At 36.5% G+C, this 16,049-nt stretch overlaps 1 protein-coding gene across 4 annotated transcripts in view; it reads left to right on the forward strand.

The window, feature by feature from the left end:
- Nucleotides 1–16,049, forward strand: part of STXBP5L (syntaxin binding protein 5L) — a 374,922-nt gene that overhangs the window by 188,122 nt on the left and 170,751 nt on the right. For all 4 annotated transcript variants that reach the window (XM_066240760.1, XM_066240762.1, XM_066240761.1 and 1 more), the window contains exons 15-16: nt 5,274–5,314; nt 15,135–15,352. In XM_066240760.1, the coding sequence (XP_066096857.1) occupies nt 5,274–5,314; nt 15,135–15,352 (259 nt within the window). The remainder of the gene's footprint in view (nt 1–5,273; nt 5,315–15,134; nt 15,353–16,049) is intronic.

The following is a 16,049-nucleotide window of genomic DNA, read 5'->3' on the forward strand; positions in this document are numbered from 1 at the left end:
TGGTGTACCTTTCTTCTCCCTAACATCCCAGCTCTCCTGATCCCTGCATCTTCTAAGCAGCAGGCTGAACAGAAGGGGGCCTTGGATTTTAAGTTAATGCTGGCCTCAGCCCCTTGGGTTCTTTCTGGGGATGACTGATCCTACATCATTATATCAATGACTACTTGGTCATTGAGTACCCTGCTTGCCAAGTCTTCTGATGGTGGCCCACATATTTGCTTTAAATTTATAAAAATTCTTGTTCCACTCATATCTGACTCAAAAGGCCTGGGTGTGAGTAGCTGTTGGTAGAAGAAATGCAGCTATACCTACTGGGATGGGATTCACACTGATTTTATGTCCTTGAAGGGAGTTAACAGCTGGGGACTGGGACCAAGGGAGGGAGGCCTTAGACTCCAGGAGGTGCGGGGAAGGGAAAGGAATGTGGTCAGTGTTCTCTCTTTCCTCTAGATCCAACACTGGATCTTGGCCAATCACCTGGTCTTCCTGAGCCCTGCAGCATTTATAGCTGGTAGTGTGACAGGTAGCCATGGTCTGTCCAAACCCATTCTGCTGTTCTTGATCCCATCAGTAGCAGCTTCTGAATGTGGACTCCACCCCTATATGTTTATAAATACATGGGCCTGTACAACCTTGTCCTAGTCTGGCTGATAACAAAATAAAAAACTCTGCTGCCCAGGCAGCCCTGGGTTATACCATCCATGTATGGCAGTGGAGGCTGTAACTACTCAGTGGCCCTGCCCATATGGCTTAACCAAACCAAGGCAACAGTCCATGTCAAGTTTAACAACAAATCCTCAACTGGGATGTCCTACACCCCAGCAATTTGTGTTTTTGTTTGTGGGAAAGAATGAGTCATAGTGTCTGTCCATGGGGGCATGAGGGATGCTTTCAGGCCTCGTGATTATCAAGGATCAACAGGTCACCACCCTGACCTCCCTGTGTAGGTCTTAATGGATGACAGGTAGCCTTAGACTATATCCTGGCTGTCTGGAATAAACCCTGATCATTCACACCTGGACAGAAGGTTGGCTTCATAGCAATAAGACCAACCCAGTGCTGCTTGGAGTCCTGTTCATCGTAGCCTTGAGACAAAGTGAAAAAATGTCCCAACCTTTGTTAGATTAATCAGTGGCACACCCTGGCTGAATTTCTTGGTTGGTTAGAGCATTGTCTGAAGTGCAGGGATTGCTGGTTAAATCCCTGGTCAGGGCCCATACAAGAACAACTCAATGTTCCTGTCTCTCTCTCTCCCTCTCTTACTAAAATCAATAAATAAAAATGTTAAGCTTGTGGTAGTGCAGTGGATAAAGCATCAACCTGTAACACTGAGGTTGTCAGTTCAAAACCCTGGGCTTACCTGGTCAAGGCACATATGGGAGTTGATTCCTGCTTCTCTCCCTCTTATCTCTCTCTTCTCTAAAATGAATAAATAAAGTCTTTAAAAAAATTTTTAAAGAATAAAAATGCCTGACCAGGAGGTGGCACAGTGAATAGAGTGACAGCATGGGATGCTGAGGACCCTGGTTTGAAACCCTGAGGTCGCCAGCTTAAGCATGCACTCACCAGCTTGAGTGTACTCTCATCTACTTGAGCACGGGATCAGAGACATGACCCCAAGGTCACTGGCTTGAGTATGAGGTCACTGGCTCAGCTGAGCCCCTGTACCTCAGTCAAGGCACATATGAGAAAGCAATCAATGAACAACTAAGGTGCTGCAACTATGAGTTGATGCTCCTCATATTTCTCCCTTGCTGTCTGTCCCTATCTGTCACCCCCCCCCTTTCTCTCACTTAAAAAAATAAGAATTGATGGAGAGTGACATCAGCAAGATATCAAAATAGGTAACCCAAGACCTCATTCTCTCAGAGAGATACTGATAAAACAACAATGTAAGGTCCAAAAGTTTTTATGAAAACTCAAGAAACCAGTAAAAAGCTATATTCAGGCAAGCTCAAAACTAAGAACAGCTACATTGAAATAGGCTAACATAGCCATTTAATTGTATTTCAGCTATGTCAGCTCCTTTGCAAAACTGACACAGCCTGTGTTCAGGAGGAAAGCACAACTTGCACCTTCTCTCATCAGAGGGAAGGAGAGGAGTAGAACATACATCCAAGATTCCTGCTTTTCAAGGGGCTTCCCAAGAGATTAGTTTCTTTCACCTGAATCTGAATACTGATGGACTTTGGATGCCTGGGGGCTACAGAAAACAAAAAGAACACAGTGGTTGTTGAAATGCCCCCCAAAACTTGTAGGACTGAACACAGACAATAGGGAAAGCATGAGACTACAAACTGTTTAAGAAAATCAGCAAACCTTTCTAATTGGGAAATTACACACACACACACACACACACACACACACACACACACACAAGGCCCAAAAAAGATTTGAAAGCCCAAAAAAGATTTGAAAGCCCAAAAATTTCTATCTAGGCTGATTAGTAAAGGTCTTCTTCTGTACAAAGCCAGTTCATAAGAGGTGGCTGTAGTTTTATTCTTATTTTTTTAATTTTTCTTTTTTATTCAGTGAGAGGAGGTGAAGTAGAGACAGACTCCCACATGTGCCCCAACCAGGATCCACCTGGCAAGCCCACTAGAGGACAATATTCTTCCCTTCTGGGGTGTTGCTCTGTTGCTCAGCAACCAAGCTCTACTTAGCGCCTGAGATGGAGGCCATGGAACTATCCTTAGGACCTGGGGCCAATTTGCTCCAATCGAACAATAGCTTCAGGAGGTGAAGGGAGAGAGAGAGAGGAAGAGAAGCAAGAGGGGGAGGAGTGGAGAAACAGATGGGCACTTCTCCTGTGTGCCCTGACTGAGAATTGAATGCAGGACCTTTACACACCAGGCCAATGCTCTACTCCTCAGCCAACCAGCCAGGGGGTAGCTGTATTTTCAATGACAAATTTCTAACAGGAAATAACAAGGGTGCAGAGAAATAGAGAAAGATGGCCCAATCAAAGGGACAAAATACACCTATGGAAACTGACCCTCAAGAAATAGTGATCTGTGAATTACCTGACAAACAATTCAAAATAATTTTCTTTAAAAAGCTCAGTGTGGCCTTGGCCAGTTGTCTCAGCAGTAGAGCATTGGTCTGGCATGTGGAAGTCCTAGGTTCAATTCCTGGTCAGGACACACAGGAGAAGTGACATTTTCTTTCCTCCCTACCCCGCCTTCCCCTCCTGCAGCCATGGCTCAAATGGTTTGACCAAAGTTCGCCTTGGGTGCTGAAAATGGCTCCATGGCCTCAGCCCCAGGTGCTAAAATAGCTCAGTTGCCAAGCAACGGAGCTGTGGCCCAGCTGGGCAGAGCATCACTTGGTAGGAGTTTGTTGGCTGGATCTAGTCAGGGCACATGCAGGAGTCTGTCTCTGCCTCCCTGCCTCTCACTTACTTTAAAAAATAATAAATAAATAAATAAATAAATAAATAAATAAAGCTCAGTACACTAAAAGAGAACACATATAAACTAAATAAAATTTTAAAAAATAAGGCAGGAGCAAAATGAAAATATAAACAAAGATAGAAACTATCAAAGAACAAAAAAGATAAAAGCAAATTATAGAGTAGAAGAATACAATAACTAAATTGAAAATTTTACTAGAAGGGATCAACTTCAGACTTAATGAGATGACAAAATCACTGACCTAGAAGATAGGTAATATGAAATGATAGAATCAAAGGAAAAAAAGAATGAAGAAAAGTATTATATCTGATAAGGGGTTAATATTGAAAGTATATGAAAAACTTATATAACTCAACAGAAAAAAATCCAATGAAATAATGAGCAGAAGACCTGAATAGACATTTCTCCAAATAAAACTTATAGATGGCCAACAGACACATGAAAAAATGCTCAGCATCACTAATCATAAGACAAATGCAAATCAAAACTGCAATGAGATATCACTATATATCTGTCAGAATGGCTATTATATAAAAGACAAATTACAAGTGTTGGCAAAGATGTTGAGAAAAGGGGACCTTTTGTGCACTTGGTGGGATTGTAAATTAGTGACCTACTGTGGAAAACAATATGGAGATTCTTCAAAAAGTAAAGCTAAAGCTGCCATAAGATCCCACAATTCCACTAGACATTTACCCAAAGAGAATGAAAACAATAATTTGAAGATATATACCACCCCTGTTTTATTGCAACTTTATTTACAATAGCCAAGATATGGAAGCAACCTAGGTATTCCTCAATAAATGAATGGATAAAGAAGATGTTGCACATATATATCATGGAATGTTACTCAGCTATAAAAAAGAGTGAAATCCTGCTATTTGCAAAAACACTGATGAATCTAGAGAGTTATATGTTAAATAAAATAAGTCAGACAGAGAAAGATATATCATATAATTTCACTTATATGGTTGTTCTTAGGTGCCCTTTTGCAGGTTGAGGTTTTCAGCTCCTAGTTTTTTATTCATGAATGGATAGTAAATTATTCTCATTGCTTTTTTGGCATTTATTGAGATAATCATGTAGTGTTTTTCTTTAATATTTTAGTATGATGAATTACAATAGGTGATTGATATTTTTTAAAGTTTTAGTTGCCTTGCATTCCTGGCATAAATCACACCTAGTTATGATGTATGATTCTTTCTATTTAGTCCTTCATTTGATTTACTAATATACTTTGTTGACAGTATTTATGCTGTGCTTGAGGAATATTGGTTTTTAATTTTTTCTTGTAATGGTTTTTACTGGTTTTGGTGTCAGGAAAAGCTGGCCTCATAAAATGTGTGGGAAGTAATTTTATCCTATTTTATTTTCTTGGTGAGTTCTGATAGCATTACCATTACGTTATTACAAAATAATGATAAATCTCTAGAAGGTTTAAGGATTTGATTTTTATAATTTGAAGCTTAACTTTAATTTCACCATGATATTTATTTCAAAATTATTTTAACCTAAAATGGCCTCAGATATTGTTTTTATTGAGTATAAACAATTTTTTATATAAAAGATACTGTTTTTTTTCTCCCCAGGTCAGTTTTCATTGCTCTTTATTATACATAACGTCTTCTCAAAGTAAAATATAGTTATTGTTATTTTTTTAAATTTAGATTTTAGTGTGTTGTTTTAAATATAAACCATTGTTTTGAGCTTCTAAATTATTTAGTGTGTGCTAGTTTTTTTTTGGAACAGTATTTTTCAATAGAATTTTAACAGTAACTAAAGTTACTGTTAAATGATTATACTTTTAGAATGATTTTTATTTAATATACTTTAATTAATGCTAATTTATTTTTCATCTAGTCATGCAGATGGATCAATAAAATTTTGGGATGCTTCTGCAAGTAAGTTTTAAGTTTCTCCTTCTATAACAGAAGACACTTGGTTAATATGTACTCACAGTCATTCATTGCATTTTAGTTTACACAATTAACATTTCATGTACATTTTTAGCATGCATACATGGTTGCGTTAAAAAAAGATTATTTTCTATATTATTAAATCAGTTTAAAGTATCACTGTTATACTTGACTTCTTAAACACACAGGACTAAAATCACTCTATCACCAACCATTATGTTTACAAGAGGCAAAGTACACTGGAAAAAGTACTGAACTTGATTATATTAACTCTATTCAAGGAATATCCTTTACCTCCTAACTCTGTCGTCTTGGAAAAGTGGTTTTAACACACTAGTCTTTGATTTTCTTCACCTCTTGTCTACAACGTCCTGTGAGAATCAATATAAATTATTTGATAAATTAAATTCTTGAGAATTATACAGTTTAAAAGAAATAATGTACTCTGCTCAATGTTGAAGAGCATGCAAAGAAAAGAAAGATACTTAAGACTTGTTTATACCACAAATACCTTGCAGAAAATTTAGTAACTGCAGCAGATAAAGGAATACATGTATGTAACTACAGGGCAAACAACATAACTCTAAATGTAATGCAACCTCAATCCTATTTTTTATTTTTTAAATGGGAGATTTATTAGAACCAGGTAAATCCAGGAGTGGTACTTTGATGGGGTAACATTTAATGTGAGTTTTGGAAGATTAAAATTTTTGAATGCCAGGAATAGAAGAATTTCTGAGGATGAGTAACCAGCAAGATGTAGGTAGCTCTTTTAGGAATAAGTAATACAAGAGAGTTCTAAAGGTTTGGATTTTGTATTAATGCCAGGAAATCAAAGTAAAAATGTCTAAGAAGGTAAGAGTAGTCAAAAATGGAAACTAATAGACTCTGGCTGGTTGGCTCAGTGGTAGAGCATCAGCTTGGCGTGCGGGAGTCCCGGGTTCGATTTCCGGGCCAGGGCACACAGGAGAAGCGCCCATCTGCTTCTCCACCCCTCTCCCTCTCCTTCCTCTCTGACTCTCTCTTCCCCTCCCACAGCCAAGACTCCATTGGAGCAAAGTTGGCCCAGGCGCTGAGGATGGCTCTGTGGCCTCTGCCTCAGGCGCTAGAATGGCTCTGATTGTGGCAGAACAACATCCCAAGATGGGCAGAGCATCACCCCCTGATGGGCATGCCGGGTGGATCCTAGTCAGGCGCATGCGGGAGTCTGTCTGACTGCCTCCCAGTTTCCAACTTAAGAAAAAAAAAAAGAAAACTAATCAAGAATTAGCATAAAAGTAGTATTCAAGGTTATAGAAGTGAACAGCTTCTGAGAAAGACTATGATAAACAGAAAAGCAGAAGGAAGAAGTTTGGCTATTGATGATACTCTTAGCCTGCAAGCTAAATTCTCAAGCATTAATGCAAACCATCAGCAAGAAAAAGTGATTAAAAGATTTAAAGCCATGAATTCTGAGGCCCCTTTGTGACCTCAGACGATAAGCAGTTGTGTGGATGAAATTTCAGAGTACAACATATTTTCTTTTTTTTTTTTTTAATAAATTTTTATTAATGTTAATGGGATGACATTAATAATTCAGGGTACATATATTCAAAGAAAACATGTCTAGGTTATCTTCTCATTAAATTATGTTGCATACCCCTCGCCCAGAGTCAGATTGTCCTCTGTCACCCTCTATCTAGTTTTCTCTGTGCCCCTCCCCCTCCCCCTAAATCTCTCCCTCCCTCCCTCCTGCATCCTCCCTCCCCCCACCCCTGGTAACCACCACACTCTTGTCCATGTCTCTTAGTCTCGTTTTTATGTTCCACCAATGTATGGAATCATGTAGTTCTTGTTTTTTTCTGATTTACTTATTTCACTCCGTATAATGTTATCAAGATCCCACCATTTTGCTATAAATGATCTAATGTCATCACTTCTTATGGCTGAGTAGTATTCCATAGTGTATATGTGCCACATCTTCTTTATCCAATCTTCCATTGAAGGGCTTTTTGGTTGTTTCCATGTCTTGGCCACTGTGAACAGTGCTGCTATGAACATGGGGCTACATGTGTCTTTACGTATCAATGATTCTGAGGTTTTGGGGTATATACCCAGTAGAGGGATTGCTGGGTCATAAGGTAGTTCTATTTGCAGTTTTTTGAGGAACCACCATACTTTCCTCCATAGTGGTTGTACTACTTTACATTCCCACCAACAGTGTATGAGGGTTCCTTTTTCTCCACAGCCTCTCCAACATTTGTTATTACCCGTCTTGTTGATAATAGCTAATCTAACAGGGGTGAGGTGGTATCTCATTGTAGTCTTGATCTGCATTTCTCTAATAACTAATGAAGCTGAGCATCTTTTCATATATCTGTTGGCCATTAGTATTTCTTCCTGGGAGAAGTGTCTGTTCATGTCCTCTTCCCATTTTTTTATTGGATTGTTTGTTTGTTTGTTGTTGAGTTTTATGAGTTCTTTGTAAATTTTGGATATTAGGCCCTTATCTGAGCTGTCGTTTGAAAATATCAGTTCCCATTTAGTTGGCTGTCTGTTTATTTTGATATCAGTTTCTCTTGCTGAGCAAAAACTTTTAATTCTGATGTAGTCCCATTCACTTATCTTTGCCTTCACTTCTCTTGCCATTGGAGTCAAGTTCATAAAATGTTCTTTAAAACCCAGGTCCATGAGTTTAGTACCTATGTCTTCTTCTATGTACTTTATTGTTTCAGATCTTATATTTAGGTCTTTGATCCATTTTGAATTAATTTTAGTACACGGGGACAGGCTGTAGTCGAGTTTCATTCTTTTGCATGTGGTTTTCCAGTTTTCCCAACACCATTTGTTGAAGAGGCTTTCTTTTCTCCATTTTGTGTTGTTGGCCCCTTTATCAAAGATTATTTGACCATATATATGTGATTTTATTTCTGGGCTTTCTATTCGGTTCCATTGGTCTGAGTGTCTATTTTTCTGCCAATACCATGCAGTTTTGATTATTGTGGCCCTATAATATAGTTTAAAGTCAGGTATTGTAATGCCCCCAGCTTCATTCTTTTTCCTTAGAATTGCTTTGGCTATTTGGGTTTTTTTATAGTTCCATATAAATCTGATGATTTTTTGTTCCATTTCTTTAAAAAATGTCATAGGAATTTTGATGGGAATTGCATTAAATTTATATATTACTTTGGGTAATATGGCCATTTTAATTATATTTATTCTTCCTATCCAAGAACAAGGAATATTTTTCCATCTCATTGTGTCTTTTTCTATTTCTCGTAGCAATACCTTGTAGTTTTCTTTATATAGGTGCTTTACATTCTTTGTTATGTTTATTCCTAGGTATTTTATTTTTTTTGGTTGCAATCGTGAAGGGGATTATTTTTTTGAGTTCATTTTCTAATATTTCATTGTTGGCATATAGAAAGGCTATGGACTTCTGTATGTTAATTTTGTATCCTGCGACCTTACTGTATTGGCTTATTGTTTCTAGTAATCTTTTTGTGGAGTCCTTTGGGTTTTCGATGTATAGGATCATATCATCAGCAAAAAGTGATACCTTTACTTCTTCTTTTCCGATATGGATGCCTTTTATTTCTTTGTCTTGTCTGATTGCTCTGGCCAGAACTTCTAGCACCACGTTAAATAAGAGTGGAGAGAGTGGACACCCCTGTCGTGTTCCTGATTTAAGGTGGAAAGTCCTCAGTTTTACGCCATTTAATATGATGTTGGCTGATGGTTTATCATATATGGCCTTTATTATGTTGAGATATTTTCCTTTTATACCCATTTTGTTGAGAGTCTTAAACATAAAATTGTGTTGTATTTTATTGAAAGCCTTTTCTACATCTATTGATAAGATCATGTGGTTTTTGTTCTTTGTTTTGTTGATATGGTGTATTACGTTAACTGTTTTACGTATGTTGAACCATCATTGAGATTCTGGGATGAATCCCACTTGATCATGATGTATTATTTTTTTAATATGTTGTTGTATTCGGTTTGCCAGTATTTTGTTTAGTATTTTAGCATCTGTATTCATTAGAGATATTGGTCTGTAGTTTTCTTTCTTTGTGCCATCCTTGCCAGGTTTTGGTATGAGGGTTATGTTGGCCTCATAAAATGTGTTTGGAAGTATTGCTTCTTCTTCAATTTTTTGGAAGACTTTGAGTAGAATAGGAACCAAGTCTTCTTTGAATGTTTGATAGAATTCACTAGTATAACCGTCTGGGCCTGGACTTTTATTTTTGGGGAGGTTTTTAATAGTTTTTTCTACTTCCTCCCTGCTGATTGGTCTGTTTAGGCTTTCTGCTTCTTCATGACTCAGTCTAGGAAGGTTGTATTGTTCTAGGAATTTATCCATTTCTTCTAGATTATTGTATTTGGTGGCATATAGTTTTTCATAGTATTCTACAATAATTCTTTGTATATCTATGATGTCTGTGGTGATCTCTCCTCTTTCATTTTGGATTTTATTTATTTGAGTCCTATGTCTTTTTTCCTTGGTGAGTCTTGCCAAGGGTTTGTCGATTTTGTTGATCTTTTCAAAGAACCAGCTCCTTGTTTTATTGATTCTTTCTATAGTTTTTCTGTTCTCTATTTCATTTATTTCTGCTCTGATTTTTATTATCTCCTTTCTTCGGCTAGTTTTGGGTTGTCTTTGTTCTTCTTTTTCTAGTTCCTTAAGGTGTGAAGTTAAGTGGTTTACTTCGGCTCTCTCTTGCTTGTTCATATAGGCCTGAAGTGATATGAACTTTCCTCTTATTACTGCTTTTGCTGCATCCCAGAGATTCTGATATGTCGTATTTTCATTTTCATTTGTCTGTATATATCTTTTGATCTCTGCGCTTATTTCTTCTTTGACCCATTCATTTTTTAGAAGTATGTTGTTTAGCTTCCACAATTTTGTGGGGTTTTCCCCCTTTTTTTTACAGTTGAATTCTAGTTTCAAGGCTTTATGATCAGAGAATATGCTTGGCACAATTTCAATTTTTTTAAATTTGCTGATATTGTCTTTGTGGCTCAACATATGGTCAATTCTTGAGAATGTTCCATGTACACTAGAGAAAAATGTATACTCTGTCGCTTTGGGATGAAGTGTCCTGTAGATGTCTATCATATCCAGTTGTTCTAGTATTTCATTTAAGGCCATTATATCTTTATTGATTCTCTGTTTGGATGACCGATCTAGAGCCGTCAGCGGTGTATTGAGGTCTCCAAGTATGATTGTATTTTTGTCAGTTTTTGTTTTAAGGTCAATAAGTAGCTGTCTTATATATTTTGGTGCTCCTTGGTTTGGTGCATATATATTAAGGATTGTTATGTCTTCTTGATTCAACTTCCCCTTAATCATTATGAAATGGCCATTTTTGTCTCTGAGTACTTTTTCTGTCTTGTAGTCAGCATTATTAGATATGAGTATTGCTACACCTGCTTTTTTTTGGGTGTTGTTTGCTTGGAGTATTGTTTTCCAGCCTTTCACTTTGAATTTGTTTTTATCCTTGTTGCTTAGATGAGTTTCTTGTAGGCAGCATATAGTTGGATTTTCTTTTTTAATCCATTCTGCTACTCTGTGTCTTTTTATTGGTAAGTTTAATCCATTTACATTTAGTGTAATTATTGAAACTTGTGGGTTCCCTATTGCCATTTTATAAATTGCTTTCTGTTAGTTTTGTATCTTGTTTGATTCTTCTCTTTTGTTTTTCTATCATTTGTTTTTGTTTGTTTGTATTCCATACTTCTTTCCTCTGTTGCTACCTTTTTTAAGTCAAGTGTTTTTGTGGTGGTTTTTTCAAGGGTGGTTACCATTAAGTAATGAAAAGGGTACCTACCATATTCATTGTAGTACCCTTTCTTGTGAGTATTTCTGCGCTTCATCGTCCTTTGCTCCTGTTAATCTTCATCCTTTCTCCCCTTTTTTTTTCTTTTGTTGTCACAGTTTAAGTTTGGTTTTATTGTTTTCTTGGTGGAGCTGTTACTTGTGGTTATGTTTTCTTTTGTTCTTTGAATCTGGTTGTAAAACCCCCTTTAGTATTTCCTGGAGTGGGGGCTTTCTGCTGATAAATTCTCTCATCTTTTCTGTATTTGTGCATATTTTTATGTCTCCTTCGTACTTGAAGGATAGCTTTGATGGGTATAGTATTCTTGACTGAAAGTTCCTCTCTTTCAGGGCTTTAAATATTGGGGTCCACTCTCTTCTAACTTGTAGAGTTTCTGCTGAGAAATCTGATGATAATCTAATAGGCCTTCCTTTATATGTTGTATTCTTCTTTTCCCTGGCTGCCTTGAGAAGTTTTTCTTTGTCATTGGTTTGTGTCATCTTCATTAACAACATATTTTCTTTTCGTGAACCATGCCTTTAAATCTGAGTGTGTTCGGGAACAAAATTAATCACATAGTAATGTCATTGCTCCTTTCACACCACCGCAAAGTCACTTCTTAGCTTCTAAAATGTGAGAAGACACTTTAACACTCTAATGATGGAAGTATATTTTATCATCAAGCATACATAATATTTTAAGAATTTAAATTTGTTTTTCTTTTTTTTTTTTATGTATTTTTCTGAAGCCAGAAACGGGGAGAGACAGTCAGACAGACTCCCGCATGTGCCTGACTGGGATCCACCCTGCACGCCCACCAGGGGGCGACACTCTCCCCACCAGGGGGCGATGCTCTGCCCCTCCTGGGCGTCGCTCTGTTGTGACCAGAACCACTGTAGCGCCTGGGGCAGAGGCCGAGGAGCCATCCCCAGCGCCCGGGTTATCTTTGCTCCAGTGGAGCCTCGGCTGCGGGAGGGGAAGAGAGAGACAGAGAGGGAGGAGAGGGGGAGGGGTGGAGAAGCAGATGGGCGCCTCTCCTGTGTGCCCTGGCCGGGAATCAAACCAGGGACTTCTGCACACCAGGTCGATGCTCTACCACTGAGCCAACCGGCCAGGGCAAGAATTTAAATTTTAGGTAGAATATTATTTTACCACATTCAGAACAAATACAAGCTTGGTAAAAGTAGGTTAACAGATGTGAGTATGAAAAGCAGTTTATTCTTCTATATTTATTTATTAATTTCTGTATTATTTACTGTGAACAAGTGTAAACCGACTTTTACCTACCCCTGTATTGCAAAGGTTTATAGCATGTTTAACATATTTACTGTAATCAATAAGAATAAATCTTCAGTTTAATGGATGTCATTGAAGAAATATCACTTAGTTTGCCAATTATATAATACTGTCCAGTATAGGAAGTGAGGTTATATTGCATTTGAATAATTCAGTTTATGTTATTGTGTGTATAGTTTTTAACAGCTGAGTAATAAAATTACCGCAATTAATCAGCTTAAAGCAATACTCATTTATTATCTCAGTTTCAGTCTGTCAGGAATCTGGGTATAGTTTAGCTAGGTTCTTTGCTTAGGGCAGTGGTTCTCAAAGTGTGTGCCAGGGTGCACTGGTGTGCCCTAGAAGATTTCCAGGTGTGCCCTATGGTATTCCAGAGAAATATGTGCCTGTGGGGACCAAAAAACCAACAGGATTTTTGGAGTTTAGATTTGGGGGGGACAGAGATGTGGGGAACTGACTGTAAGCTGACAGTCTACCCAACCCCCATCTCACTTGCCTGATTAGGTTGCAAAAGGCTGTTAAGCTGTGGTGCTGGATTGTTTACACTACCCCCATGTTCCCCAGAAAGAATGGAGGCAAGTTTCTTCTATCCTTTGTTTGGTGTAAAGTTAAGATGATACATATGGTGGGGGTTTTCTGCACTCAACACAATTAAGAGTAAAAAGAGAGGAATTCTTCAATGTATTGACGAGGAAATGAGAGTTTGCCTTTCAAATACATGCCTCTCCGTTTCCAGCTTCAGAAGAATACAAAAAAAATGTGTCTATATATATAAAAAGATAAATTTAATTTTGTTGTATTTATTTCATTTAATTACCATAAAAGCATGCTTGGACTTTATTTTTTTCTTTAATATTTTACTTAATTATTATTACATATTTCTCAGAAATTTGTATATAGTGTGCCTACAATTATTTGTAGGATTTTAAATGCTCCCCGACTTCAAAAAGTTTGAGAACCACTGGCTTAGGGTCTCCTGACTGCAGCCAAGGTATTAGTTAGGGTTGCAGTTTCATCTGAGGTTCAGGATTTTCTTCCAAGCTCATGTGGTTGTTGGCAGAATTCATTTTCTTGCGGCATTAGAACTTATGGTTACTTGTTTTTTCAAGGCCAGCAAAGGTTTATCTCTCTAATCTCAGAGAACCTCTCTTTTAAAGGGCACAGCTGATTATGTCAGCCCCATTAAGGACAGTCTCTGTTGATTAAGTTAGTCAACTAATTAGGGGACTTAATTATGTCTGCAATATCCTTTTACCATTGCCATGTCACATAAAATAATTGTGAAAGTGATCATCCCTCTGACCTAGATGCAAAGATATCATACCTACTATAATGGCTTTTCTATTTTGAAAACTATTTTAGTTTGACATAATTCCAGACTTATCAAAAATTGCAAAAAAAAACCCCAACAAAACAGTATGAAGTGTTGTATAGCCTTCAGCACGATTCCCAAATGTCATGTATACTACATTTCTCCTATGTTTGCACATGTGCCCGTGCTCTCCCCTCACCCCTTACTCTCTCTTTCTGCCCCTGAACCCCTTACTCTCTTATTCCTCTATATAATCATACACATATGTATATACATGTGTACATACATATAACTCTTGTAACCACCTAAGAGTAAGTTGCATATATCATGCTCCCCCAGCACTAAATACCCTTAAATATTTCAGTGTGTATTTCCTACAAATAGTCATTCTTTTACATAATGAAATTATAATTAAAATCAAGAGATTATTATTTACACAATACTATTATCTAACTTCCAGATCTTATTCAGTTTTTGTCAATTGTTCCAATAATTGTTTATAATAAAAGAAAATCAAGAACAAGTTATGGCATTTAGTTATATATTCTGAGTTTTCCTTAATCTGGAATGGTTCCCAAGTCTTTATTTTATGAAAATGACATTTGTGAGGAGTTCAGGCTAGTTATTTTGTAAAATGTCCTTCAATTTGGGTTTGATTAATGTTTCTCATGATAGGTGCAGATTATATACATTTGGAAGGAACTCCTAGATTTTTAGAGCTTTTCTCAAGGATCCTTTGTAGAATTAGAGCTTTCTTATAAGGGAGCATTATCACGGAATAGAAACAGAAAAAATATTTCCCCAAATAAATATTTCTGAAATTCACAAATCCAGAATTTCTTAAAAGTATAACTGACCCTTTCCTAACACTAAGCTATTCAGAAAAGATTCTGTCTAAAATAATTAGATTATTGGATCTCCAGTATTGCTAACAAATGTTTCTCATCTGAAGAAATGTCTAAAAATTTGTTGAGTAAACCCTCAAAAAATAACACCAACCTCTCACCCAGTAATCAAAGGGAAAAAGAATTGAGCGGTCTCTCTGAGGAGAATTAGGTTCAGTATTTCATTGTCAACTTTCTGTACTCCAACATTTTTGCCAAATAAATGAGGATAAAAATACTTCATGGTACTTTTTCTGAGGACAACATGAGACAATGCATATAAACAACCAACATATTCCTTCATATATGATGTATATTCAATAAATGTTTATTTTTTTTCCTGTTTTCTCCCTTCATTTAAAATGTACTGATAAGAGAGAATGACATTAAATGCTTACTAATTTAAATGTAATTTATTTTGTCTATTTGAGTTTTACTTTTGTTGTTTTACAAATGTGTTGAAAAAAAACATTTAAGTTACAATTAGAAGGTAATTGTGCTTTGATATCTCATAGTAACTTTACAGATGTTGTACAAGTTAAAAACTTCAAAAGTGTTTGAAAAACAGAAGATAGGAGAAGGGAAACAAACATGTGAAATTGTAGAGGAAGATCCATATGCTGTTCAGATGATGTACTGGTGTCCAGAGAGCAGAATATTCTGTGTTTCAGGAGTCTCTGCCTATGTCATAATTTATAAATTCAGCAGACATGAAATTACTACAGAAATAGTGGTAAGTCATTTAAAATTTAACTTTCACACTTATTTAAAAGAAAGAAGTTATAGATTTTGGTTAGTACTTGGTATAGTTTTAATCCACTAAGACTGCAGTTCTGTGTGCAATAATTCAATTCATAGTATTTTCAGTTTGCATAGTATAACAGAAGTTTGGCTTAAAATGACAAAACAGTACCTATAGAAACTTGGTATTATTAAATAGGATAAATTATTCCTATAGATTTTATATAGATTTTTTATTGATTTATTTTATGTATAAATGCCAATTAGTGCAGGCTTAGTTCTATATCTTTATTAACTTTTTTAAAGTTTGTCTTTTTATCAATTAATAAACATATATGAGTATGTCTCAATGACAAGATTATTTTTAATGACTTTCTTTAATGATATAACAACATTTTAAATACAGTGGAAATAATTAGGAGGTTGACTTATCTAATCTTAATTTTTAAACTAATGAAATAATTTAATTATTTAAAATAATGTTCTAATTGAATAAATTAATCTAAATGAAGGCACCTATAAATAAGCCAGTGGTTCTCAGTGTGGTGTGGTTCTTAGACTAACAACATCAACATCACCTGGGAACTTGTTAGAAATGCAAATTCTCAGGCTTCACCTCTGATCTATGGAATCAGAAACTTCCTCGGTGGGGGGAGTGAGGCCCAGCTTTCCAAGTAATTCTGATACAG

Source organism: Saccopteryx bilineata, chromosome 8 (genome assembly GCF_036850765.1).
Source record: "Saccopteryx bilineata isolate mSacBil1 chromosome 8, mSacBil1_pri_phased_curated, whole genome shotgun sequence".
In the NCBI taxonomy this organism is placed as follows: Eukaryota; Metazoa; Chordata; class Mammalia; order Chiroptera; family Emballonuridae; genus Saccopteryx; species Saccopteryx bilineata.